Here is a 27,357-nt window from a genome sequence, read left to right as displayed (position 1 = left end):
AGTTGTAACACATGCATTTTAAAGGGACTGTACAATGGTAACATGTTGGATGGACGTAATAAGCAGAGTTGTAACACAAGCATTTTAAAGGGACTGTACAATGGTAACATGTTGGATGGATGTAATAAGAAGAGCTGTAATACATGCATTTTAAAGGGACTGTACAATGGTAACATGTTGGATGGATGTAATAAGCAGAGTTGTAACACATGCACTTTAAAGGGACTGTACAATGGTAACATGTTGGATGGATGTAATAAGCAGAGTTGTAACACATGCATTTTAAAGGGACTGTACAATGGTAACATGTTGGATGGATGTAATAAGGAGAGCTGGAACATGCATTTTAACACATTAACCCCTAGTGACGACTTAACGGGGCAGGAGGTAGTAGCCTACTGCCGAGCTCTGTAGTGTCATGGTCATGCATGATACACTAAAGTGGGTGGTATTATAGAAAGGTAGACAGATGTAGCTCTACAATGATACCAAATAATCTGGAATATCTAGTTGTGCTACAAAATACAGATTAAAAAAACTCATTTTTGGACCCGACTTTTTTTAACCCAAAATTCGTTCATGGTTGGAATCCGATTTTGTGTTCGGATGTTAGACTTTTTGGTCTCAGATCTAAGGCAAACTGGTATGAACTGCAAAGAAACAGATGAGCCATTGCAAAAAGTAGGATAAGATGGGCATTTGGAATAAAGAGTGGTCTCCATACAAAAATAATGGCTCCGTTTAGCAAAATAAAAAATAAAAAAATTATAAAAGCTCCAATTTTTACCCTTCTGCTCATGTGCGATTCAAACAGCCAATGAAAAATCATGTTTCTAATGCAACTAGGCAGTATGTTATTGAAAGATGACCAGGGATTTTGTGTTTTTGAGTATATTTAGAAATAGCTTTCAAAATGTGTTTCCTACTCGATTTTCATGCAAAAATGACAAAAAGCTCCAGGGGTTAATGTGTTAAAGGGACTGTACAATGGTAACATGTTGGATTGATGTAATAAGGAGAGTTGTAACACATGCATTTTAAAGGGACTGTACAATGGTAACATGTTGGATGGATGTAATAAGCAGAGTTGTAACACATGCATTTTAAAGGGACTGTACAATGGTAACATGTTGGATGGATGTAATAAGCAGAGTTGTAACACATGCATTTCAAAGGGACTGTACAATGGTAACATGTTGGATTGATGCAATAAGCAGAGTTGTAACACATGCATTTTAAAGGGACTGTACAATGGTAACATGTTGGATGGACGTAATAAGCAGAGTTGTAACACATGCATTTCAAAGGGACTGTACAATGGTAACATGTTGGATGGATGTAATAAGCAGAGTTGTAACACATACATTTCAAAGGGACTGTACAATGGTAACATGTTGGATGGATGTAATAAGCAGAGTTGTAACACATGCATTTCAAAGGGACTGTACAATGGTAACATGTTGGATGGATGCAATAAGCAGAGTTGTAACACAAGCATTTTAAAGGGACTGTACAATGGTAACATGTTGGATGGACGTAATAAGCAGAGTTGTAACACATGCATTTTAAAGGGACTGTACAATGGTAACATGTTGGATGGATGCAATAAGCAGAGTTGTAACACATGCATTTTAAAGGGACTGTACAATGGTAACATGTTGGATGGACGTAATAAGCAGAGTTGTAACACAAGCTTTTTAAAGGGACTGTACAATGGTAACATGTTGGATGGATGTAATAAGCAGAGCTGTAATACATGCATTTTAAAGGGACTGTACAATGGTAACATGTTGGATGGATGCAATAAGCAGAGTTGTAACACATGCATTTTAAAGGGACTGTACAATGGTAACATGTTGGATGGACGTAATAAGCAGAGTTGTAACACAAGCATTTTAAAGGGACTGTACAATGGTAACATGTTGGATGGATGTAATAAGAAGAGCTGTAATACATGCATTTTAAAGGGACTGTACAATGGTAACATGTTGGATGGATGTAATAAGCAGAGTTGTAACACATGCACTTTAAAGGGACTGTACAATGGTAACATGTTGGATGGATGTAATAAGCAGAGTTGTAACACATGCATTTTAAAGGGACTGTACAATGGTAACATGTTGGATGGATGTAATAAGGAGAGCTGGAACATGCATTTTAACACATTAACCCCTAGTGACGACTTAACGGGGCAGGAGGTAGTAGCCTACTGCCGAGCTCTGTAGTGTCATGGTCATGCATGATACACTAAAGTGGGTGGTATTATAGAAAGGTAGACAGATGTAGCTCTACAATGATACCAAATAATCTGGAATATCTAGTTGTGCTACAAAATACAGATTAAAAAAACTCATTTTTGGACCCGACTTTTTTTAACCCAAAATTCGTTCATGGTTGGAATCCGATTTTGTGTTCGGATGTTAGACTTTTTGGTCTCAGATCTAAGGCAAACTGGTATGAACTGCAAAGAAACAGATGAGCCATTGCAAAAAGTAGGATAAGATGGGCATTTGGAATAAAGAGTGGTCTCCATACAAAAATAATGGCTCCGTTTAGCAAAATAAAAAATAAAAAAATTATAAAAGCTCCAATTTTTACCCTTCTGCTCATGTGCGATTCAAACAGCCAATGAAAAATCATGTTTCTAATGCAACTAGGCAGTATGTTATTGAAAGATGACCAGGGATTTTGTGTTTTTGAGTATATTTAGAAATAGCTTTCAAAATGTGTTTCCTACTCGATTTTCATGCAAAAATGACAAAAAGCTCCAGGGGTTAATGTGTTAAAGGGACTGTACAATGGTAACATGTTGGATGGATGCAATAAGCAGAGTTGTAACACATGCATTTTAAAGGGACTGTACAATGGTAACATGTTGGATTGATGTAATAAGCAGAGTTGTAGCACATGCATTTTAAAGGGACTGTACAATGGTAACACGTTGGATGGATGTAATAAGCAGAGTTGTAGCACATGCATTTTAAAGGGACTGTACAATGGTAACATGTTGGATTGATGTAATAAGGAGAGTTGTAACACATGCATTTTAAAGGGACTGTACAATGGTAACATGTTGGATGGATGTAATAAGCAGGGTTGTAGCACATGCATTTTAAAGGGACTGTACAATGGTAACATGTTGGATGGATGTAATAAGCAGAGTTGTAGCACATGCATTTTAAAGGGACTGTACAATGGTAACATGTTGGATGGACGTAATAAGCAGAGTTGTAACACATGCATTTTAAAGGGACTGTACAATGGTAACCTGTTGGATGGATGTAATAAGCAGGGTTGTAGCACATGCATTTTAAAGGGACTGTACAATGGTAACATGTTGGATGGATGCAATAAGCAGAGTTGTAACACATGCATTTTAAAGGGACTGTACAATGGTAATATGTTGGATGGATGTAATAAGCAGAGTTGTAACACAGGCATTTTAAAGGGACTGTACAATGGTAACATGTTGGATGGATGCAATAAGCAGAGTTGTAACACATGCATTTTAAAGGGACTGTACAATGGTAATATGTTTCCGTGGCATTTCTGCCATCCCAGGTTTTATCTGGTTCTTCTACATGTAGATGGAAAACAGTCTAAGACTGGCTGTTCTTCAACTTCCTACAATCTAATGACCATCTCAATACAACGCCTAAGCTGTGGAGATTACTTTGTAATTAGATGTGAGACCTAATTATTGTCACTTGTACAGACCTAATTATTGTCACTTGTACAGACCTAATTATTGTCACTTGTACAATCAACCTGAAATATATAAAGTTTAAACTTACATCTGTATTTCCTTGTCTCATGCAGTCTGCTGCATGGCCATAACAAATGCACTGTCCACCTATGGAGATGTCTTTAATGGAGTAGAAATACTGAAACAAAAAGATTACCAACACAAATGTCATCCTCCTCAGTGTGGGTTACCTCCCTTGATTAGAATGATAAAATAAGTATCAACAATGCCAACATTACATTTGCACAGTCAGTACAAACCCTAGGTGTCACTCTTGATTGTACGCTCTCATTACACCAACATGTAATGAACATATATAAGGCTGCTTAACTGGAATGGAGACACATCAGCTCTATTTGCAAATTTCTTTCAGTTGATGCCATTAAAACGATTGTGTGTTCCTCAGTACATTCAAAACTTGACTATTGTAATTCACTTATCTGGTTCATCTCGGTATCTACTACAGAAACTGCAAAAGGTTCAAAACATGGCGGCTTGGATCATTCCTAGCATGTGAAGATATTAGCACACTTTCGCACTGTTCTATGATCTTCACTAGCTACCTGTTTGATCCAGAATCGAAAACAAAATCTGTCCACAATGCTACATTTCATTTACTGGCTCCAGTCCAATATTCTTATCTGACCTCACCTATGTATACAACCCATTTAAAAACTTACACTCCTCTTCTGACACTTGCATTCCTATTGTTCCAACTGTTAAAATGAAGTCATATGGACAACGTTCTTTAATCTGGGCCTAGCTATGTCGAACAAATTGCAAACAGATCATTCAAGAGTACTCTTAAAATTCACCTACTTTGACTACATGAACTGACTTAATAAATTAGTAATATTCACTTCCTTACTTTTTGTCAGCATGGTTTTGTTTTGCAATTTCATGTTTGTTTTTGTAATCTTGTCAACTTATATGTTTTATATGCCATCTAATATTGTAAAGCGCTTAGAGCTTCTAAAGATTAGGTGTTACATTATTATTATTATTATTATCATTATTATTATTATTATTATTATTATCATTATTATTATTATTATTATTATTATTATTATTATCATTATTATTATTATTATTATTATTATTATTATTATTATTATTATTATTATTATTATCATTATTATTATCATTATTATTATTATTATTATTATTATTATTATTATTATTATTATACCACTGACACAACCATGTAAATTTGCCACTTGAAGAAAAGCAAATGCTTTGAAAACTACATCACACTAAATTTAAATTGCATTTTCTATGATTATTTATCTTTAACACATAGTATGAAGATGTTGCCAAAGGAAAAAGTGAGGAAATCTTTACTCCAAGAGACTGATAATATTACAAGGCAGCAAATGGCATGCTAATGACATCACAATGATGCAAACTGGATCCATACACAATTTGGTTTTTTTACCTTTGTTTTTAACTGGATTTCATGAGAAAAGAGATCCAGTCAATGTGCTTGTGTATCAATGTGCATAGACAATAAATTATGGCTTTGATAACCTGTGGGCCAAATCTGCCATACATCAGTAATATTTTCTTAGAGTATGAACTGTAAGGAGTCTGCATTCAGATAACAAGCCTCAGCTGCTAAAGTGTAAAATATATTTCAAAGCTAACACACGAGGGAATATGGGAATTAGAAGCTATCTTGGGCTCCCAAACTTCAAAGTCTGTATAAAATGACTGATTTCACTGTATTTGTATACCACAGTTTCACTATATACAACTGTCTCACAGATGTTGTATTAATTGCTTCCTCCAATGCCCAAAAGTTCCCCTTCTGCAGTAAAGGTACCATTTATTCCTTTAGATTCTAAATTACCAACCTAATGTACTGTACCATCTTTACTAATGACTGTAGGGCCTCGAGTGGCCAAGTGGTCTAAAGCACTCACCGTTCCGGATCACTGCCATCTCACCTCTGTCTGCATTGGTTTGAGTCTCAGACTCGGCTAACGTGGGTATGTGAGAAAGCCTGCCAGAAGCTTCTCATGGGTCGGTGGTTTTTCCCCGGGTTTCCCAGGGTTCTTCCTCCACCAGTTATACTGGCCACAATGTATAGCCTATCTTGTGCTGAAAAATGGCGTTAAACCCTACAACAACAACAACTAATGACTGCAAATTTAAATGCATCTGCAACTGTCATTAATATTGTCACTTGCAAATTGTATTTTTGAAGCAAGGATATTGTTTTTAATTTCTGGCAGGAAGGATGGGCCCTTAAAATCTGTACTTATTTAATTTACATGCCATAGTAAAATCCTTGTATCTTTTGTTTTGGAAGCTCATTTTTTCCAAACAAATTCAGTAGTTAAATATAACCACTCTTTGTACAAAAGATAAATTAAATATACATGTCAAATATCACTTATGCAAGGATGCAAAATATTTTGCAAAAATTATGTTTCCATTCCGATATCTTGCATAAACAAGGAAATATTGCCTGACTTATTAACAAGCTCTAAAAACATGGAACAATTTCCACTTCCTCCCTTACCCTTCTGGTAACGATTGGATCTATGTTCCGAGGATCGTTCACACGAAACGTCATAAGGTCAGCATTTAAAGTGCGGATTTTCTGGAATCGTAGTCTCACATATCTGGCTGAGGTAAAGTCCTGAAAAAAGACACTCGTCAAATTGTAACTATCAATGTATCACTTCACAGATTCCTACTAGACTAATTGGTAACCTTTCTTGATAATTATTCCTAATACTGACAGAAAACTTTCCATTTTAAATATATGTGCAATGCAAAGAAGGCTAACCTGCGTAAGCCTCTCTAAGTGGCATTAAAAGCACTCATGATTAATTAACACTCCTGATTAATCAGCACTCCTGATTAATCAACACTCATGATTAATCAGCACTCATGATTAATCAATACTCATGATTAATCAGCAACCTAATTCTGCATGAAACTTCTTAAAAAGGAGGCAAGAGAACACAAAGATTTTATTGATCAGATGGAGGCAAGAGAACACAAAGATTTTATTGATTAGATGGAGGCAAGAGAACACAAAGATTTTATTGATTAGAAGGAGGCAAGAGAACACAAAGATTTTATTGATTAGATGGAGGCAAGAGAAAAACACAAAGATTTCATTGATTAGAAGGAGGCAAGAGAACACAAAGATTTTATTGATTAGATGGAGGCAAGAGAACACAATGATTTTATTGATTAGATGGAGGCAAGAGAAAAGCACAAAGATTTCATTGATTAGAAGGAGGCAAGAGACCACAAAGATTTCATTGATTAGATGGAGGCAAGAGAACACAAAGATTTTATTGATTAGATGGAGGCAAGAGAACACAAAGATTTTATTGATTAGATGGAGGCAAGAGAACACAAAGATTTCATTGATTAGATGGAGGCAAGAGAACACAAAGATTTTATTGATTAGATGGAGGCAAGAGAAAAACACAAAGATTTCATTGATTAGATGGAGGCAAGAGAACACAAAGATTTTATTGATTAGATGGAGGCAAGAGAACACAAAGACTTTATTGATTAGATGGAGGCAAGAGAACACAAAGATTTTATTGATTAGATGGAGGCAAGAGAACACAAAGATTTTATTGATTAGATGGAGGCAAGAGAACACAAAGATTTTATTGATTAGATGGAGGCAAGAGAAAAACACAAAGATTTCATTGATTAGAAGGAGGCAAGAGAACACAAAGATTTTATTGATCAGATGGAGGCAAGAGAACACAAAGATTTTATTGATTAGATGGAGGCAAGAGAACACAAAGATTTTATTGATTAGATGGAGGCAAGAGAACACAAAGATTTCATTAATTAGAAGGAGGCAAGAGAACACAAAGATTTTATTGATTAGATGGAGGCAAGAGAAAAACACAAAGATTTTATTGATTAGATGGAGGCAAGAGAACACAAAGATTTTATTGATTAGATGGAGGCAAGAGAAGACAAAGATTTTATTGATCAGATGGAGGCAAGAGAAAAACACAAAGATTTCATTGATTAGATGGAGGCAAGAGAACACAAACATTTTATTGATTAGATGAAGGCAAGAGAAAAACACAAAGATTTTATTGATTAGATGGAGGCAAGAGAACACAAAGATTTTATTGATTAGATGGAAGCAAGAGAAAAACACAAAGATTTCATTGATTAGAAGGAGGCAAGATAACACAAAGATTTTATTGATCAGATGGAGGCAAGAGAACACAAAGATTTTATTGATTAGATGGAGGCAAGAGAACACAAAGATTTCATTAATTAGAAGGAGGCAAGAGAACACAAAGATTTTACTGATTAGATGGAGGCAAGAGAAAAACACAAAGATTTTATTGATTAGATGGAGGCAAGAGAACACAAAGATTTTATTGATTAGATGGAGGCAAGAGAAAAACACAAAGATTTTATTGATTAGATGGGGGCAAGAAAACACAAAGATTTTATTGATTAGATGGAGGCAAGAGAAAAACACGAAGATTTCAATGATTAGATGGAGGCAAGAGAACACAAAGATTTTATTGACTAGAAGGAGGCAAGAGAACACAACAACTGTATTGATTAGAAATTGACTGAACTTACCAGAAGTGTTGGACTTGGGGTGTAAATACCTGGTCTTCCATTGGTAAGAGAAACAAAGATCTGGAAGAAGAAAAGAAAAACAGTAAAAAATTGTTTCCAGTTTAACACAAATATACACACAAAATGTTCAAATCATATAAAAGGTGTCTAATTCTGCTTGACAGGGGAAGTAATACATCTAAGACTATACGAGTGAATAAGAATTATTCCCCTTAACATAATTCCCATCTGTTACACAGCAGCTCTTACAATGAGTCTATTTTTCTTGTTCTTCATGACACATACCATATTACCAAACATTCAGGCTCTGATTAAAACTTTAATGATTTAATTAGAAAATGTAATATCACCAACCATATTTCTTCCAATATCAAATTACACTAAATATACCATATTTACTTGCATATAAGTTGGGTCCAACTGCAAACTGAATAGACCCAAATCTGCCAGTCTATAATGTTCTAGCAGATCTGGGTCTATGCAGCTTGTTCGGAGTAATCAGTAGAACAACAAAGACCCTGACCTGTTGGTGCATTATGCAACAGCAAAACAGGGTCCATGCTGTTGACAGTTGGACCCCACTTACAAGTAACTATATATGATAATTTGCAATTTTTGTTCCTGTAAAACTCTTATGCCTACTTTATCATGTGATATGTTATAAGTATGAGAAAAAGGTATACATGTAAAATAATTCTACACTGGAATTTGATTTCAAGTAAGAATATGATTTTTGCATCATAACCATCATTTGTGCCTTAGATGACCATTGTTCCTCGTACAGATCGTTCTATACTATAAAATAATCTCAGACCCAAATCCTTCACTTGAAAACAATCACTGCAACATTTGTAATGTGTAACAATTATTTGTTTGTAACTATAAATTTGACATTGTACAAAAGTTAAACAAGGTACTTAACAAAATATTGCTAATTTCTAGCAAAAATAATATGGTTTATAACTTGGTCTCAAATCTAGCTGAAGTTAAGTACCTGGTTAATCTATTGTCTTGCTTATGTCCTTACCACAACTACCTTTGTAAGAGACAACCAAACAACCTCTGTGAACTTGACTTTGATTTTTTGAGCATTCATTACTAAAGGTGTTCCAACTCTACTGTTGAATTTGTCATGCCAAATCTGATAACAATAAATTTGATGCACCAAATCTGATAACAATAAATTTGATGTGCCAAATCTGATAACAATAAATTTGATGTGCCAAATCTGATAATAAATTTGATGTGCCAAATCAGATAACAATAAATTTGATGCACCAAATCTGATAACAATAAATATGATGCACCAAATCTGATAACAATACATTTGATGTGCCAAATCTGATAACAATAAATTTGATGTGCCAAATCTGATAACAAAAAATTTGATATGCCAAATCTCTGATAACAATAAATTTTATGTGCTAAATATGATAACAATAAATTTGATGTGCCAAATCTGATAACAATAAATTTGATATGCTAAATATGATAACAATAAATTTGATGTGCCAAATCTGATAACAATAAATTTGATGTGCTAAATATGATAACAATAAATTTGATGCACCAAATCAGATAACAATAAATTTGATGTGCGAAATATGATAACAATAAATTTGATGCACCAAATCTGATTACAATAAATTTGATGTGCTAAACATAATAACAATACATTTGATGCGCCAAATCTGATAACAATAAATTTGATGTGCTAAATATGATAACAATAAATTTGATGTGCCAAATCTGATAACAATAAATTTGATGTGCTAAATATGAAAACAATAAATTTGATGTGCTAAATATGATAACAATAAATCTGATGTGCCAAATCTGATAACAATAAATTTGATGTGCTAAATATGATAACAATAAATTTGATGCACCAAATCTGATAACAATACATTTGATGTGCTAAATATGATAACAATAAATTTGATGTGCCAAATCTGATAACAATAAATTTGATGTGCCAAATCTGATAACAATAAATTTGATGTGCCAAATATGATAATTTAATGAAACTAAAGATATGCCTGCATTAAAACCTTCAAAAATTTACCTCAAAAGAAAAAACAATTTACTGTCATTTTGAACTTTAACCCTTTCATCCTCCAGCCTTAATTATGGTATAAAAAATTTGGGGGATGTCATTAAAAATACAACTTACCCGTCTGACCTTCATACTGGAATTTTTTACCTTCAAATCCCACTTTACACAGTTTCCATTGGTTACCAATGGCCGGCCACTTAAAATCTTAACCACAGCTATAACCATTACGTACCTTAAATCTTTAGGGATATTTCTCCCCCAATCCACCACCCCCATCTTTGCCCTGACCCCATTCCAATGTGAGAAAAAATTACGATTACCCACTGATGTCAACAGGAAATAGTGAGGTTCAATAAAACTTTATTCAAAATTTGAAACCAGATGGGCACACAATCACACAGGTAGGTGAAAATAAGGACATTGTGACTGTTTTGTCTTGTTCTCCTTGTGAACCCAATGTCCCCTCTGACCTTGACCATTGACCACAACAGCCTTCAATCTCAAGGAAGGTTTCTTCCCCCACCCAATTTTGTTGTGATCAAAATATAATAATCTAATAATATTGGCCTTTAGAAAAGCATTATCCAAAGGCTGAAATCTCAAAGACAGATGATAGACAGGCATTATGATTTCTTTGTCTTGCTTTCTGTGCTATTTGTCACAGATGTGACATAAAGAAATATATGCCAAGCATTAATAAGCATTAGATATTTTCAAGATAAACACTGGAATGCAAAGAAACTACCCATCTAACAAGTGACATGTTTGCATTCCAGTGCCAAGCAAAAAAACACTCAGTTCATTCAGAAAGCATGAATGAATGAAACAGCTAACCACACTATGCACTCACTGGCCTTCACAGGTAACAACGTTTCTTTGACAGTGGGAAAAAGTTGCCTCTCCAGTTTGTGGTCAGATGAACATCAGTGATCAAACTGATAATGTATACCATATCCACACAGATGTCTATGCCTGCTTACAGATAGTCTCATAAAGTAATTTCAAATCGTTCCCACAAAATGCTAAATTTATCTAAATGTCAACGATTAACACAGCCGATTTTAACTGACATACATTAAATAATTCCTCTGAGCCAAAATGACAAAGTGACAAGCAGAAAAAAAACAGCAGAACGTGCTATTACATGTTATGCTACTCTATTTCCAAAATGCAAAACTGGTTATAGTATAAATCGAACATTTTTATAACCAGCACCACCACCTGGAAAACCAGTAACATTAATATGTCCTTGATCATTCATGTACTACTCCAAAAAAACAACTGCATGGAAAAAATTTTCTTTTAGAGGAAATATGGTATGCTCAGCACTATTTAATTACCAGAGATTCAACCAGAACCTAATCAGTGGACCTTTTGCAACACAGACCTAAATTTGTTCCTGCAGCCAAACATTTTACAGAGTACCATAAACATTGTACAGAGTACCATAAACAGCACACTATATTCCCGCCAGGTGAAAAATAGTATTATTACATTTATGTAAAACTCTTCCATTGGTCAGATGCTTACCTTTTAAAATCAACATGCATCTTGCAAGCCATTCACAAATTTAGTCGAAGTAAAAGACAACTTATGTAGTTTTGTAGAAACTGTTCTTCTATCTGTTCCACTAACCCTAACTTTTGAACATAAAATGAATACACATCATCCTTGTCTCAAATGAATAGACATCTTCCTCGTCTCAAATGCAAGCTACATATAAAGGTGATAAAGAACTAGAGATATAGTACCGCAGAAACTACTTTTCTTCTTAAAATAATTATGATTCTGACCTTTGACCCCAATATCCATTACTGCCTTTTGTTACCTTAGATGCAAGCCATTTACAAAGTTTTGTCAAGGTATTTGGTGCCTGAGTTATTGTGTTGAAACAGTTTTCCTTCTTTCAGTTCCCATGGCCTTGACCTTCAACCTTTTAAATTTTAAATCAGTAGGTTTCTTCCTTCTCCCAAACTGTAAGCTACTAGCAAAATTTCACTAATAGCAGATGGTGCAGAACTCGAGTTGCAAAAATGAGTAAGGCGACAGATGAACAATAATATAACTTGATATGCTTTGCTAAATTTATGTATACAATAAATATATACTACCCAAAAACAAAGGAAAAAATCCTAGCAATGATATTTGGAATCATTTTTCTGGGCTCTGGACAACTACATTATTAATATTCAAAAGTGGGAAGCGAAAGGGTTGACCAGTTAGATTCTTTATCCTGTCTGGTATGAAGTCTTTGGAACCATGTGACAGTGCAAAATTCTGTAGATGTCTTGTAGATGTTCACACAACACATTTGCTGAGATCAGTGTGGCACATATTCAGTTAGGTCGATGAATAGGTTAACATACCATGTTAAGTTACTAGACTGAGATGGTTTTTAAATGTCCCTGGTTTTGGGTATGATTTATAATTAGGGTCCGTTTGATAATGGTCAGAGAGATGGATGAGGCAAAGTGAATTTGGGGTCTAAGCATCAGGAAATGATTAGAGCTGAATGATGCACTGACAACTTTGTTCTTGTTAAAATAAGTGTCATAAAATGAGACTTTCCAGAAACTGACTTTTTAACAAGGAGCAGAAATGTCAGTAATTACTCACACCTGGATAGGTGTGTGCTAATTTTCAGTGGTTAGCAATGTTCCCTCTAAGCGAATGGTAGATGTGCATGCTATGTGCACTGCATCATGCAACCATTACAGTGACTTGAGCAAATTTTTTAGATCTTCATGGATTGCGATGTGCTGGCATGTCTGAGCTAAATAAGGGGGGGGGGTCCCAGTCAAAATTCAATGTTTTAAGTACTCTCCATTGAAAGATTAGTCAATCCAAGATTTTTTGTGGAAGAGGAAAGTCTTTACTCTGAGGAAAAATATCAAGTATCTTTTCTTGACATAAATTGTCCAAGGGATGGGTGTCTGGACATTTGAGGGACAAGGAATCTAAAGGTACAGAGAGATGATAGGAACAAGTGAATCTGTAAAGCACAAGATATCTGTCTCAATCTCATGTAATTTGTTCTTTGATATGAGTTTGTACTTATTTGTTGAATTTATTATGTTTTAAATTCATACATTAATATTCTTTCAATATGAGTTTGACAATAACTGCTTCAATTTGTTGTCTTGATTGTGATAGGAATCATGCATTCTAAGAGTAACATCAGACATACATGTGAATTTATTTGTCTTAATTGATACAAAATCATGTATGCTGAGAACGCATTAGAGTATGTCACACAATGGATTGTTAGTTAATTTGCAGTGACCAGCAAGAAAGCATGATATGCGGGATTTCTGGACAATCGAGTTCAATCGCTCAATTTTATGAAGAAATTTGTCATATCAGTATAAACAGAATGGCTAATTGCATTTTTATGAACTTGGTAATTATTTTCAAGAAAAATGTATCATTCAAACATCATATTTAATTTCATTTTATTTATATAATTAATTAAATTGTTATATTCTGTATACTGGGGCTCATGTTGTTCTATTCTATATCTTTGCTCCGATCTCTATTTATTCCATCTATAAATTTCATATCATATTTTTATTATTCACTTCATCCAGGCTATAAAACTGAGGTTGATTATTCTCTAGGTAACGATAACCAACCCAAACACCCCATTACAAACTGAATCAGGCAATTTACTTTTAACTTTTATGTGGCAATTTTTTCATCTCCGTTATCTGATCATACAGCCATTTGATATCTCTCACATTCTGTGTCAACAGAATTGTAGCATAAAAGTATGATGGAGGATGTATAATCAACAGTTGGGAAAAAGCAATAACTACAAATGTATTACAAACAGTTCCCAACCCTGTATCTGTACCTCAATGGGTCTAAACAGAAGAAAATTCAGTTTCTTGGCAATTTATAATGTATCCAAGAAATACATGTATTTAAAATCCCATCTTCCAAATAAACCATAGTGTATGAATGAAATAGGTCAACTTGTAAGCCAATTTAAAAATGCATGATAATAAAATATTACAGTGCTTTCACTAATAAACATTTTCAACCCTAATGTGCACCACATACAATTTGATATCATTCCTAATGTGCAATGTGCACCACATACAATTTGATATCATTCCTAATGTGCAATGTGCACCACATACAATTTGATATAATTCCTAATGTGCAATGTGTACCACATACAATTTGATATCATTCCTAATGTGCAATGTGCACCACATACAATTTGATATTATTCCTAATGTGCAGCATAGATGGCTTGATGTCATTCCTTATGTTAACCATATAAGGTTTCATGTCAGATAGATTTCAATACTATTTCCCTTTTGATATTCAGCAAAAATGAGTTACTCCTTGTACTTGTACCTAACCTGTACACATCTATAAGCCTCTATATGCATTTTGATTATATTATCTGTAAAGTTTCAAGGTGAGACAAAAGTCTAAAAAACACTTGTTTGTCATGAATACAAACAACACTCCTTAATAATGTTTCAAAAGGGGCATCAAATAGCATAGGGTCTCATTGTCAAACTTTGTTCTCTTGACAGATTTACACCTGGTACAACCAATGCAATGAAAAGTTAAGCTGATTTCCTGTGTTGTGATATCTCACTATGTGTGGCTGGTAATCTCTTCCAATCCTAAAACATACTATATATACTAGCATACTAGTTGAGTTCAAGAGTAAACTACACAGATCTGCTGTCAAATAATGCTTCGACAGATCTGGATCTGTGCAGTTTGCTAGGATTAATCAGTAGAACAAACAACACAGACCCTGATCTGCAGGCACATTATGCTACAGCAGATTAGAATCAATATTTCTGCAGTTTGACTTCATTTATAACCTTGTAGTAACCTGCTCATTATAATGAACATCAGCTTCCTAATATTTCCATCCGGACAAAATCTCAAAAATCAAAGGAATATGAGCTACTTCCCACTGGGTGGATTTGGACTTTTAAAATCAAGGGAATATGACCTACTTCCCACTGGGTGGATTTAGGACCTTTAAAATCAAGGGAATATGAGCTACTTCCCACTGGGTGGATTTAGGACTTTTAAAATCAAGGGAATATGAGCTACTTCCCACTGGGTGGATTTAGGACCTTTAAAATCAAGGGAATATGAGCTACTTCCCACTGGGTGGATTTAGGACCTTTAAAATCAAGGGAATATGAGCTACTTCCCACTGGGTGGATTTAGGACTTTTAAAATCAAGGGAATATGAGCTACTTCCCACTGGGTGGATTTAGGACTTTTAAAATCAAGGGAATATGAGCTACTTCCCACTGGGTGGATTTAGGACTTTTAAAATCAAGGGAATATGAGCTACTTCCCACTGGGTGGATTTAGGACTTTTAAAATCAAGGGAATATGAGCTACTTCCCACTGGGTGGATTTAGGACTTTTAAAATCAAGGGAATATGAGCTACTTCCCACTGGGTGGATTTAGGACTTTCATTAAGAGAACATGAGCTACTTCCCACTGGTTGGATTTTGGACTTTTTCATTAAGAGTTTAATTTGAATATCAGTGAATCATTAATAAAAAAATGACCAGACTTTTCAGTTTTTTATTGAGAAGGATGTTTGACTGAACTCCTGCATACACTCATAACCCACCATTGAACTTTTACCAAATGAAATTTTGTGTCAAATTTTAAGATAAACAATACAATGGTTCTACTTTGGTGAGCCCACCAATTCTGCACTGAAAAGATGGCCTTGCAAAAGGGGTGGCCCTTGAAAAGGGAACAAAATGGCACATTTATACTTGGCCTCTATTCAGGGGACGTGTTATCTACTATCGCATGAGAAATTACCACTACACATTCACCGCACCAATTTGAAGTTTCTTAGAACAGTTACAATCACTACAGTCAAACATCATTGAAAGGTTTACATAAAATATTTTTAACGTAATGGATATGGAAGGTATTTGTGTAAATATGATGACTGTCACAGGTAGTTGAAATAGGTAGGGTAGTTTTGTTAAGATGATTGTCACAGGTTGTTGCAATATGGAAGGTAGTTGTGTAAAGATGACTATTACAGGTGGTTGAAATATGGAAGGTAGTTGTGTAAAGATGACTATTACAGGTGGTTGGAATATAGAAGGTAGTTATGTAAAGATGACCATTACAGGTGGTTGGAATATGGAAGGTAGTTTTGTAAAGATGACCATTACAGGTGGTTGGAATATGGAAGGTAGTTGTATAAAGATGGCAATTACAGGTGGTTGGAATATGGAAGGTAGTTGTGTAAAGATGACTGTTACAGGTGGTTGGACTGTATTTCTTTCAATTTTGTGTTTATATAATATTCAAAATGTTCCTTTTAAAGACTAGTTGGGTGTATAGCTCTGTGTGTCTGTCTGTGTGTGTGTGTCTGTGTATGTCTGTCTGTGTGTGTGTCTGTGTGTCTGTCTGTCTGTGTGTGTATGTGGCTTACATACATCTCCTTTAGTCAGATTATAAGTTTAAATAAAAATAATATCTGACCACAATTTGGATGAAAACTGAAGAAATGGTGAGCAAATTTGCTCACATAAATATACCATGCCTTTCCTGCATCCCAACCCTTGATGCAGATGAGTCTATGGTCAAAAAGGGAATTATGCACTAAATTTCACAGGATCCCAAGTGGCCATCTCACAGGGAACTGCACACTAAATTCCACAGGACCCCAAGTGGCCATCTCACAGGGAATTACACACTAATGGGGCCCCAAGTGGCCATCTCACAGGGAATTACACACTAAATTTCATGGGGCCCTGAGTGGCCATCTCACAGGGAATTACACACTAAATTTCACGGGGCCCCCAAGTAGCTATCTCACAGGGAATTACACACTAAATTTCACGGGGCCCCCAAGTAGCTATCTCACAGGAAATTACACACTAAATTTCACGGGGCCCCGAGTGGCCATCACACAGGGAATTACACACTAATGGGGCCCCAAGTGGCCATCTCACAGGGAATTACACACTAAATTTCATGGGGCCCTGAGTGGCCATCTCACAGGGAATTGCACAATAAATTTCACGGGGTCCCCAAGTAGCTATCTCACAGGGAATTACACACTAAATTTCACGGGGCCCCCAAGTAGCTATCTCACAGGAAATTACACACTAAATTTCACGGGGCCCCGAGTGGCCATCACACAGGGAATTACACACTAATGGGGCCCCAAGTGGCCATCTCACAGGGAATTACACACTAAATTTCATGGGGCCCTGAGTGGCCATCTCACAGGGAATTGCACAATAAATTTCACGGGGTCCCCAAGTAGCTATCTCACAGGAAATTACACACTAAATTTCACGGGGCCCCGAGTGACCATCACACAGGGAATTACACACTAAATTTCACAGGGCCCCGAGTGGCCATCTCACAGGGAATTACACACTAAATTTCACGGCAATCCACTAAAAACTGCATGAGTAGTTGCATTCAACTTGTCAAACACTGTACCCGGATTAAATTAAAAAAAAACAAAAAAACAAGTACTCTCATAAAAACACGGAAGCATAAAGATTTTTCAATATGTACATTTTTACATGATTACCATAATATATACCAAATTTCACAACAATCCAAACAACCAATGCTTAACAAGTTGTGTTCATAATTTTCTGTCAATTAAACTACACTCAGCATCAAGACAAAAGGGCACTAACTAAAACCAGATTGTGGGAGGACAATAATGGCCATCCACTAACTGTGTTCACAAAATTATCTCATATACAATATCCCAGTCCAAGCAAAAAGGGCAATAACTCTCACATAAAACACTGAAGCACAGTAATTTCTCATTATGTGCATCTTTGAAAGCAAGTGTCATGGCAATCATTTGAAATCTATAGTTGTTATATGCTGCATACTGGTATATTGCAGCTAGATATAAAAGGGAAATAACTCCTTTTAAAAAACAAGCAGTACACATCTTCATGAGATTCCCGTAATGTGCAAAGTTTCATGGCCATCCATCAAAAATTGCACGATTATTTAAACCAATAAGATTGTGTCATTACACTACATTGAGTAACAAGATTTTATTTTCTGCTTTATATATTTATTTGGTATTTTGTATTTTACTGATTTCTAATGGAGAAAATGCCAGTCTCAACAGTCCAAGTCAAAATCAGGCAGAATAGCTCTGGCTTTTTGGCATGACCTAGTTGTGTCAGTCAATCTCAACAATTAGTTCAAATGACTGAGCAAATCAGATCCATTCAGACAAGAAAACCAGTCAAGATAAAAAGCTACTACTCAAGTGTTTTGGTGTGCAACAATGTTTCTGGAAAACAGGTTTAATGTAAAACTATTAGCAATATCTTGCTTCTGATCAGATGTTGCCAGCTTGAAAAATACCTCAGATTCAAGGCAAGTTTCTGCCTCCAATTTGGCTATAAGCAATGTCTTCTGAAAACAATGCAGTGCACCAAAACACACATAAGTAGCGAATATTTATTGTATATAGTCTTCTTGTCCAAGTGACTCGGATTTTAACAAATACTTCAACCAATTCTTTAGTCTGCTAACATCGGAAGATCAAGAGAGAAGATTGAAGTGATCCAAATGCCAATGATGTAGGTTGGTGAGAAAGACAAATATGCATCGATTGGCATGTACAGTATATACTCGCTTATAAGTCGAGTCCAACTGCATACTGCACAGACCCAGATCTGCTTTCACACAATGCCTCAGCAGATCTGGGTCTGCACAGTTTCTTCAGAGTAGTAGAACACAGACCTGATCTGCAGGTGCAATATACTATTTCAGATCAGGTTCTTTGTTGTTTGCAGCTAGACAGAACTTATAAGCGAGTACAGACAGTACCTTCATCAATGTTTAAAGTAAAAATTGCAGACCCATATTGCAACAGCTTTTTTCTTCCCCTTTTGCATCCATTCCAAAAGAAAATACATGTAGAATACATGAAACTGATAAAGCTAGTAATCATACCTAACTACTACCTTGCAACCAACCTGCAGTATTTAATAACTTGGCTTCATCCCATCTGAATGTACTATCAATCTATTTATCTACTTTCTTGAACACCTACCAATCTATAAAAGTATTTACCCAGTCAAATATATCTTCTGTGAGTATCATGAAAATGTATTCTAAATGCCTGTAAGAGTTAACATTAAATATGACCCAACACTTGTAAAGTACCAGACAGGTCACATATAATTACATTTTTGCTCTATTAATCACATTTTCCTAAATTAATTTTTTTTTCAATTCTTAAATGTCATTTATAATAAAACAGAAAGATCTAGGTCAAACAGGACAAATCATTAGGTGTGAGATCAACTGTCAGAAAGGAATAGGTTTTTAAATACAACCCTGTGAGGGCAAAGTGTGTCAGAAAATATACTCTCTCATACTTTTTCAGCTGAGTTTCACTGCATTTTCCATGATACAGCATCCTGGTAAAAGTCATACAAATTGAATTGTAGCTACGAGAACAGCCATAAAAATCCATTTTAAAAAAGAATAAAAAGTCGACATTTACACTCCATAAAAGTAAGCCTAAATTTCTTTCATCGATGCCTGGTACTGGCATGAATGCAGTTAATGGCTTGTAAAAGACATAAAGGTCATACCATATTACATTGTTACAAAGAACACACCACTTTTGTAAGATATGACCTAATTGAAACTTTTATCTGTAAGTTTTGGGGCTGAATTACCACAAGAGCTGTTAAAAGTAACCACAATCTATCTTCTTCATAAAAAAATGTATGCAACAATGTCTTATTTGCTCCTAATAAATTTCCATTTGTTAAATGAAAATTCGAATGAATAATTAAATTAAACTAAATTAAATTAAATTAAATTAAATTAAATTTTAAAAATTACTCAGGTTTGCTTTATACATAATCTTCCTTTATCCAGAAAAGTTATCATTAACCGGAAATCAAGACAGATAAAAAACCAAAAAAGATAAGTTAAATGGCATATGCTATGCTATACAATTATATTCATCTGATTAACTTTTATTACATCCACACTACAGGCTGATTACATCCACACTACAGGCTGATTACATCCACACTACAGGCTGATTACATCCACAGTACAAGCTGATTACATCCACACTACAGGCTGATTACATCCACACTACAGGCTCATTACATCCACACTACAAGCTCATTACATCCACACTACAGGCTCATTACATCCACACTACAAGCTCATTACGTCCACACTACAGGCTCATTACATCCACACTACAAGCTCATTACATTCACACTACAAGCTCATTACGTCCACACTATAGGCTCATTACACTACAGGCTCATTACATCCACACTACAGGCTCATTACATCCACACTACAGGCTCATTACATCCACACTACAGTCTCATTACGTCCACACTACAGGCTCATTACATCCACACTACAGGCTCATTACATCCACACGACAGGCTCATTACGTCCACACTACAGGCTCATTACATCCACACTACAGGCTCATTACATCCACACTGCAGGCTCATTACATCCACACTACAGGCTCAGTGATGTAAAATGTGCCTGATGCACTTCCTGCATGTTGTAAGAGGCACCTTATGGAAGCAGGCCTTTTGCCCTGGGAAGCTTACAGTGATGATGTTCCACACAAGATCCTGGATTATTCAAAAGAGTACAGTTTATTTGAAGGACCTGACTCTGTATTATAAGGATTTTACCATTTTTTACTTTGAAATCTTTGTTCTATATAATTTTAAGCTGAAACCTAAACTTATTTGGCATTCTATGGCCATGGCTGTGCTGATGTACCATTAAACCCAGGCACTCTATGACCATGCCTGTGCTGGTGTACCATTAAACTATTTGGCCATGGTTGTACTGATGTACCATTAAATCCTGGCACTCTATGGCCATGAATGTGCTGATGTACCATTAAACCCAATCACTCTATGGCCATGACTGTGCTGATGTACCATTAAACCCAAGCACTATATGACGATGACTGTGCTATGTACCATTAAACCCTGGCACTCCATGGCCATGGCTGTGCTGATGTACCATTAAACTCAGGCACTCCATGGCCATGACTGTGCTGATGTACCATTAAACCCAGGCACTATATGGCCAAGACTGTGCTGATGTACCATTAAAACCAGGCACTATAAGGCCATGACTATGCTGATGTACCATTAAACCCAGGCCCTATATGGCCATGACTGTGCTGATGAACCATTAAACCCAGGCACTATATGGCCAAGACTGTGCTGATGTACCATTAAACCCAGGCACTCTATGGCCATGACTATGCTGATGTACCATTAAGCCCAGGCACTATATGGCCATGACTATGCTGATGTACCATTAAACCCTGGCACTCTATGGCCATGACTGTGCTAATGCACCATTAAACTCAGGCACTATATGGCCATGACTGTGCTGATGTACCATTAAACCCAGGCACTATATGGCCATGACTGTGCTGATGTACCATTAAACCCAGGCACTATATGGCCACAACTGTGCTGATGTACCATTAAACCCAGGCCCTATATGGCCATGACTGTGCTGATGTACCATTAAACCCAGGCACTCTATGGCCATGACTGTGCTTATGTACCATTAAACCCAGTAACACCATAAACATTATAACAAACATCAGTGTGATTGTTAGAATGCAACACAACCATACACAAACTGATGGGCTACACACTCACAAAAAAATTTAAATAATATTATCCATATCCTCACCAGAATGTTTTCACCAGAAGCAGTCTTGTTATGTCAGCTAAGTCCTAAATGAAAACCACATGTTGATATGACCATCCATTCAGGCAGAGCCACAATAACAATATTATCAAGCTGGACTCCATGGTACCATGGTAGCTATACTGCATGTCTGAGCCTCACCATTTTTATTTGGGACCAACTGCAGTAAATTTGCTAATATAACATGCAGGTTATCAAAGTTTTCCTTACCATACACCCCCCCCCCTTGCAGGATATATATATATATATATATATATATATATATATATATATATATATATATATATATATATATATATATATATATATATATATATATATATATATATGTCAGTGTGTTATTTTTTTCTTCTTCTGAAATTACAATGTTGTAGTAATTTTTTAAAGCCTTGTTTCCAATTTCAAAAAATGTAGCAAGTTTGAAATATTAGACATGTTTAATGTTGATTATATAGATAAGTTTTACATTTCAGCTAAAAAAAACATTAAGCTTAAAGATGTTATAATAACAGAATACAAGATTATTATAATAAAATCAGCATCTTCAATTGAATAACTTATTAATTTATAAAGTGCAGGAACTGCCATGGATGGGTTTGTCTGAACCAGAGTTACCATTGTCAAGTTGATTTCCGAAAGAATTTCACATTTCCTGAATCCACTGCGAATAGTAGTCAGTGTTATTATTGTTTATTGTAAAATTGGAAAGTGTGTAGCTAATGCCATCTGGTGATTATTTACAGGTAAATAACACTTTTGTTGATTTTGAACTAAAGGTAACAGACAGTCATTGCTTTTGTCATGCATTTAATGAGAGCATCATTGCAGAATGTTTGAGAGCTCAAGGTGAGGAAACTAATTATGAATTGACCCAGTTTGCTTGAAAGGCTCTGATGTGGTTCAATGGTAAACAGAACATATGATTCACCATACCCTAGTATTTTAAACTATGTTTATAATTAAAAGAAGCCAACACAGATTTTGGTCATTTATTATTTACAAATACCTGTGGGTTATATATGATGGGGGTAATATATTTTTCACAACAATAGAAAAACTGCAGATAAAATGTGAGTGTGAGTTATATCTGGGCATGACTGTTATATCCAGACATGTGTTATATTTGGACATGACTTATGTTTGGACACATGTTATATTTGACACATGTTATATCTGAATACAACTGTTATATTTGGACATGTGTTATATTTGCACACATGTTATATTTGGACATGACTTATATTTGGACACATGTTATATTTGGACATGTGTTATATTTGGGCACAACTGTTATATTTGGACACATGGTATATTTGGACACGACTTATATTTGGACATGACTGTTATATTTGGACATGACTGTTATATTTACTGATTTACAGTAGACCATGAGATGGATGTGTGTATAAAGTTTCACTGCAATCGTCCAAGTAGTTTGGTAGTAGTAAGTAGATAGATGAAAGATGTCAGATCGTCTTATGTTCTCACAATCTATGACCATCAGAGCTAATGAAAAACTACCATATGTACTCACTTATAAGTCAAGTCAAACTTCAAACAACAAAGATCCTGATTAAGGTCTATGTTGTTTGTTCCAACGAACAAATGTTTTCAAACAATAACCTGCTTTTCAATTAATCTGACTGCAATACATTTTTTAAAATAGGTTACAATAAATTTCTTAGCATAACACGAGAATTCATGTGCTGATTAGAACTGATTTTCAGAATGTAGAGTCTTCAAAACATCCATCTCAACACATAACAAGATACTAGTACTGTATTTATATCAGTATATATGGTAAACGTGTCATGATGATGATACATAGTCAAGAAAAGTCTGTTTAACTTTGATGTTCTCCTTGACAGCTAGGTGTGTGAAAGAGCTTGACAAATTACACTGGGTGAAGTGTCAACTATTAGGAATGCATCAATATCTTTCCTTTATTGGAATAATCATAGTTTATACCAACCAGACTAACATCTGCTCTTAAAGTCAAACCTTGTCATTGCATCCGGAATCCCCAAACAGCTTTGTCAAGCAGATTTCAGTACACCACTCCCTCCATACTCCATTCCTGGACAAAAGCAACTTGCTTATCTCGCTTATGTTTCAACTCAGGCTTAATGAATTGGGCACTGAGAACAATGTCAAACTAAAAGTCTTAAAAAACATCAAAAAAAGAACTAGCCTCATCTGTTGCAGTGACTCAACTTGCTCTGTGAGTAAGCCTATTCCGTTGTGACTGATTCATTAGTATATAATTATGTTGCACTCTTACAACTCTATGGTCATAAAGTAAGTAACAAAATTGAACAAAACCAACAAGTTTTGTAAAACTTAACAAATAATTTAATTCTCTAAGTTAAAAATTAAAATTTATGAGGAACTTAAAATATCACAATGAATTAAATCCAAAAAAATCCTAATACTACAACATTACAATAAATTAAATCCAAAATAATCTTAAAAGGTTCTATACAAATCCACAAGAATCAACTGTTTCAATTCCAGTTCCTCAAATTTACTGATATTCCAACAGTCCTGATGTATCACAATGGCACTGTCCAGAAATCCTTTGAACAAATTAACAATGGTCCCAGGATAATATTTTTGTCCAATGAGCACTTTTTAATTCTAATGAATAATCAAAACAAATGTTTCCTCTCAAATTACATCTAAGCACATCATTAAACACATCTGCACACTGATGTTAGAACATAAACAGAGGCATTAAGAATGCAAAAATTGTCCAGTTCTATCTCCTTATTATAAACCCATATTAACCCTAAAATGCAATTTTTATTTTACATGATATGTGTCATTTCACAATACCTCATGTCATAGAATAACCCACATGTCCAACCCATCCAATGGAAAATAACTTAATTCCTATAGGAACCCACCTGACCTCACTAGCCAATGAGATTACTCCAAACTTTTTAACAGTTCAATATACAGGTTGAATTTAACTTGTAAATACCTATTTATTGCTCAACATCTTTAAAACTGAATCTATACCCATGGACAAAAAATTAGCTATGCTGTAATTTAATTGATTAAATATAGTTTGAGTAACACACAGTGCATCCTTCTCTGGACCTTGTTGGGCCCCTCTTTGTCTACTATGCTCTCTCTGCCAAGACATGATGTTAACAAGCTATTAACTAAATTTAGATACATTTTCATGTTGAACCAATCAGATGACGGAGTTGAAGCATGTGATCAAACATTGTGTCAGTTGTTTGAGGCATTAATTCAGCAACTGGGATGCCTGTAGAGATGCATGCTTTTCAGTTTCAACGCTGCATTTAACTTAAAATTATCTGCGGAAAGAATCGCCTGCCTCCCCTCCTTCCATCGTGTCATTTATTTGGGGCATTACTTGCATAGCATACTGTTCCAGTTTTTTTCTCAGGTGCCATTGCCCAAGTTTGTGCATTCACAACTTTGCTTTTGAATATACTCAAGTACCAGGCCAAGTATGCTTCATACACGCTTCCCATGGTAGATATATGGAGTATTGGCTGATGTTTGTTATCATGGCAATCCTCGGGATCAGACTTATCAGTTATCATTGTCCCTATATACCTCGTATCAGCCCCTTGTAGCTCCACATACAGGTGTCGGACATTCTTCACAACCCTACAAACACCCCAAAGTCTCTCTTCCTGAGGTATTCCTATGGAACCAAGGGCCATTGCCAAGTTTCATGCATTCACAACTTTGCTTTTGACTCCAGTTTGTGTCAGTACTCAACTATCATGCCCATATACTATGGTGCATGTATGGAGTATCGACTGATGTTTGTTATCATGGCATCCTCAGGATCAGACTTGTCGAGTTTCGGTTATCAGTGTCCCTATATACCTCGTATCAGCCCCTTGCGGATCAATATACAGGTGTCAGAAACACTTCACAACCCTACAAACTCCCACAAGTCTCTCTTCCTGAGGCATTCCTATAGAACAAACAATTCAGAGCTGGGCTGGTGCAGTGTGCTGTGACAGGACTTGCCCCCCCCCCCCCCCGCCATTATGCCAAAGATTACAATCTACAGTAAAAAAAATTATACACAATATAAATTAAGTCATACACCAAAGGTTACACAAAAAATAGATATACAGAACAGTACCCAGTCATTTGGCATGTGCTAATGACAAAGTAATTTATGCTGCATTTACAATTGCTGTATTGAGGAATTAAACAGCTCAAGCACATTGGTCAGGGACAACTCCAGTAGCTTACAAGTGTAATTCAAGCACTGAAAGTTTAATTTTGTTTGTGCTTGTTTGCAGTGGATACACGGTTTGATACTGGAAGGGAGGCAACTCCAACTTTACTGACTTCTTAAGATCTCATATCCAAGATAATCAACTTGCTCTCCATTACCTATTAATATTTTATTTTTTATTTTCTTAAATTAAAATAATGTTGTTCTACTTATATCCCTTAACACTGAAATCCATTGGATGAACAATTCATTAGCAAATGGAGATTATAATTCTTGTGTATCATCAATTTAGAGTCCAACTTAGGACCGCACACCCTAGATTATCCCAAAGTGTGTGGGTGTATGTAAGACTATTGCATATATTACACTGCCTATCTTGCTGTGTGAAATGGCATTAAACCCAAATCAACAACAGAAACATAAATGTATGCAAATTTATGACATAAATATTGGTAGATAAACAGATAAAGATCATGCAGATTTATCCATACCTCTCCATTTTCCAGGGGATTAAGCTTGGAGTAGTATGAAGTACAACGTACTTCATCATCACGGAGGTAGTCATATGTTGGAACACCAAGGGAAGCTGGAATATTGTACAGGCGTTCACAGTCTTCATCACTGATGACAAAATATTGCCATGTGTCATAGTTGATGCCATCTTTAGACTTTTCCAGGATCCAGTTTCCTGGTCGCGGAGAGTTGGCTGCTTTTATAATTACATAGGCTACCTGATAGATCTGAAAGAGAATTAGAAATAGTTGTATATCTGCAACAGCATATGGCGTATTGACTTTTGCTAATCAAAAATGTAAAAATTGCATATGGTTCTGATGTGCTGCCAAGAAAACAAGAGTAGCAGCTGAACAGAAAACATGAGTACCAGCTGAACAGAAAACTAGTACAAGCTGAATAGAAAACAGAAGTACAATAAACAGTGCATTATACAACTGCCATTTGGTAGAGTGTATTATTAT

At 35.5% G+C, this 27,357-nt stretch overlaps 1 protein-coding gene across 1 annotated transcript in view; it reads right to left on the bottom strand.

Annotated features, from left to right (window-relative positions):
- LOC149806308 (laminin subunit alpha-2-like) overlaps positions 1–27,357 on the bottom strand; it is a 339,640-nt gene that overhangs the window by 262,627 nt on the left and 49,656 nt on the right. Inside the window, exons 3-7 of the mRNA XM_089951256.1 lie at positions 26,872–27,120; positions 8,336–8,395; positions 6,270–6,389; positions 3,791–3,884; positions 3,674–3,693 (exon numbers count right to left, since the gene is read on the bottom strand). Coding sequence (XP_089807382.1) covers positions 3,674–3,693; positions 3,791–3,884; positions 6,270–6,389; positions 8,336–8,395; positions 26,872–27,120 — 543 coding nt within the window. The remainder of the gene's footprint in view (positions 1–3,673; positions 3,694–3,790; positions 3,885–6,269; positions 6,390–8,335; positions 8,396–26,871; positions 27,121–27,357) is intronic.

The sequence above is a fragment of the Sinohyriopsis cumingii genome, chromosome 1 (assembly GCF_028554795.1).
Source record: "Sinohyriopsis cumingii isolate HCF-2022 chromosome 1, ASM2855479v2, whole genome shotgun sequence".
NCBI lineage: Eukaryota > Metazoa > Mollusca > Bivalvia > Unionida > Unionidae > Sinohyriopsis > Sinohyriopsis cumingii.
The sequence above is the reverse complement of the archived record's forward strand: the minus strand, read 5'-3'. Positions and strand labels throughout refer to the sequence as shown.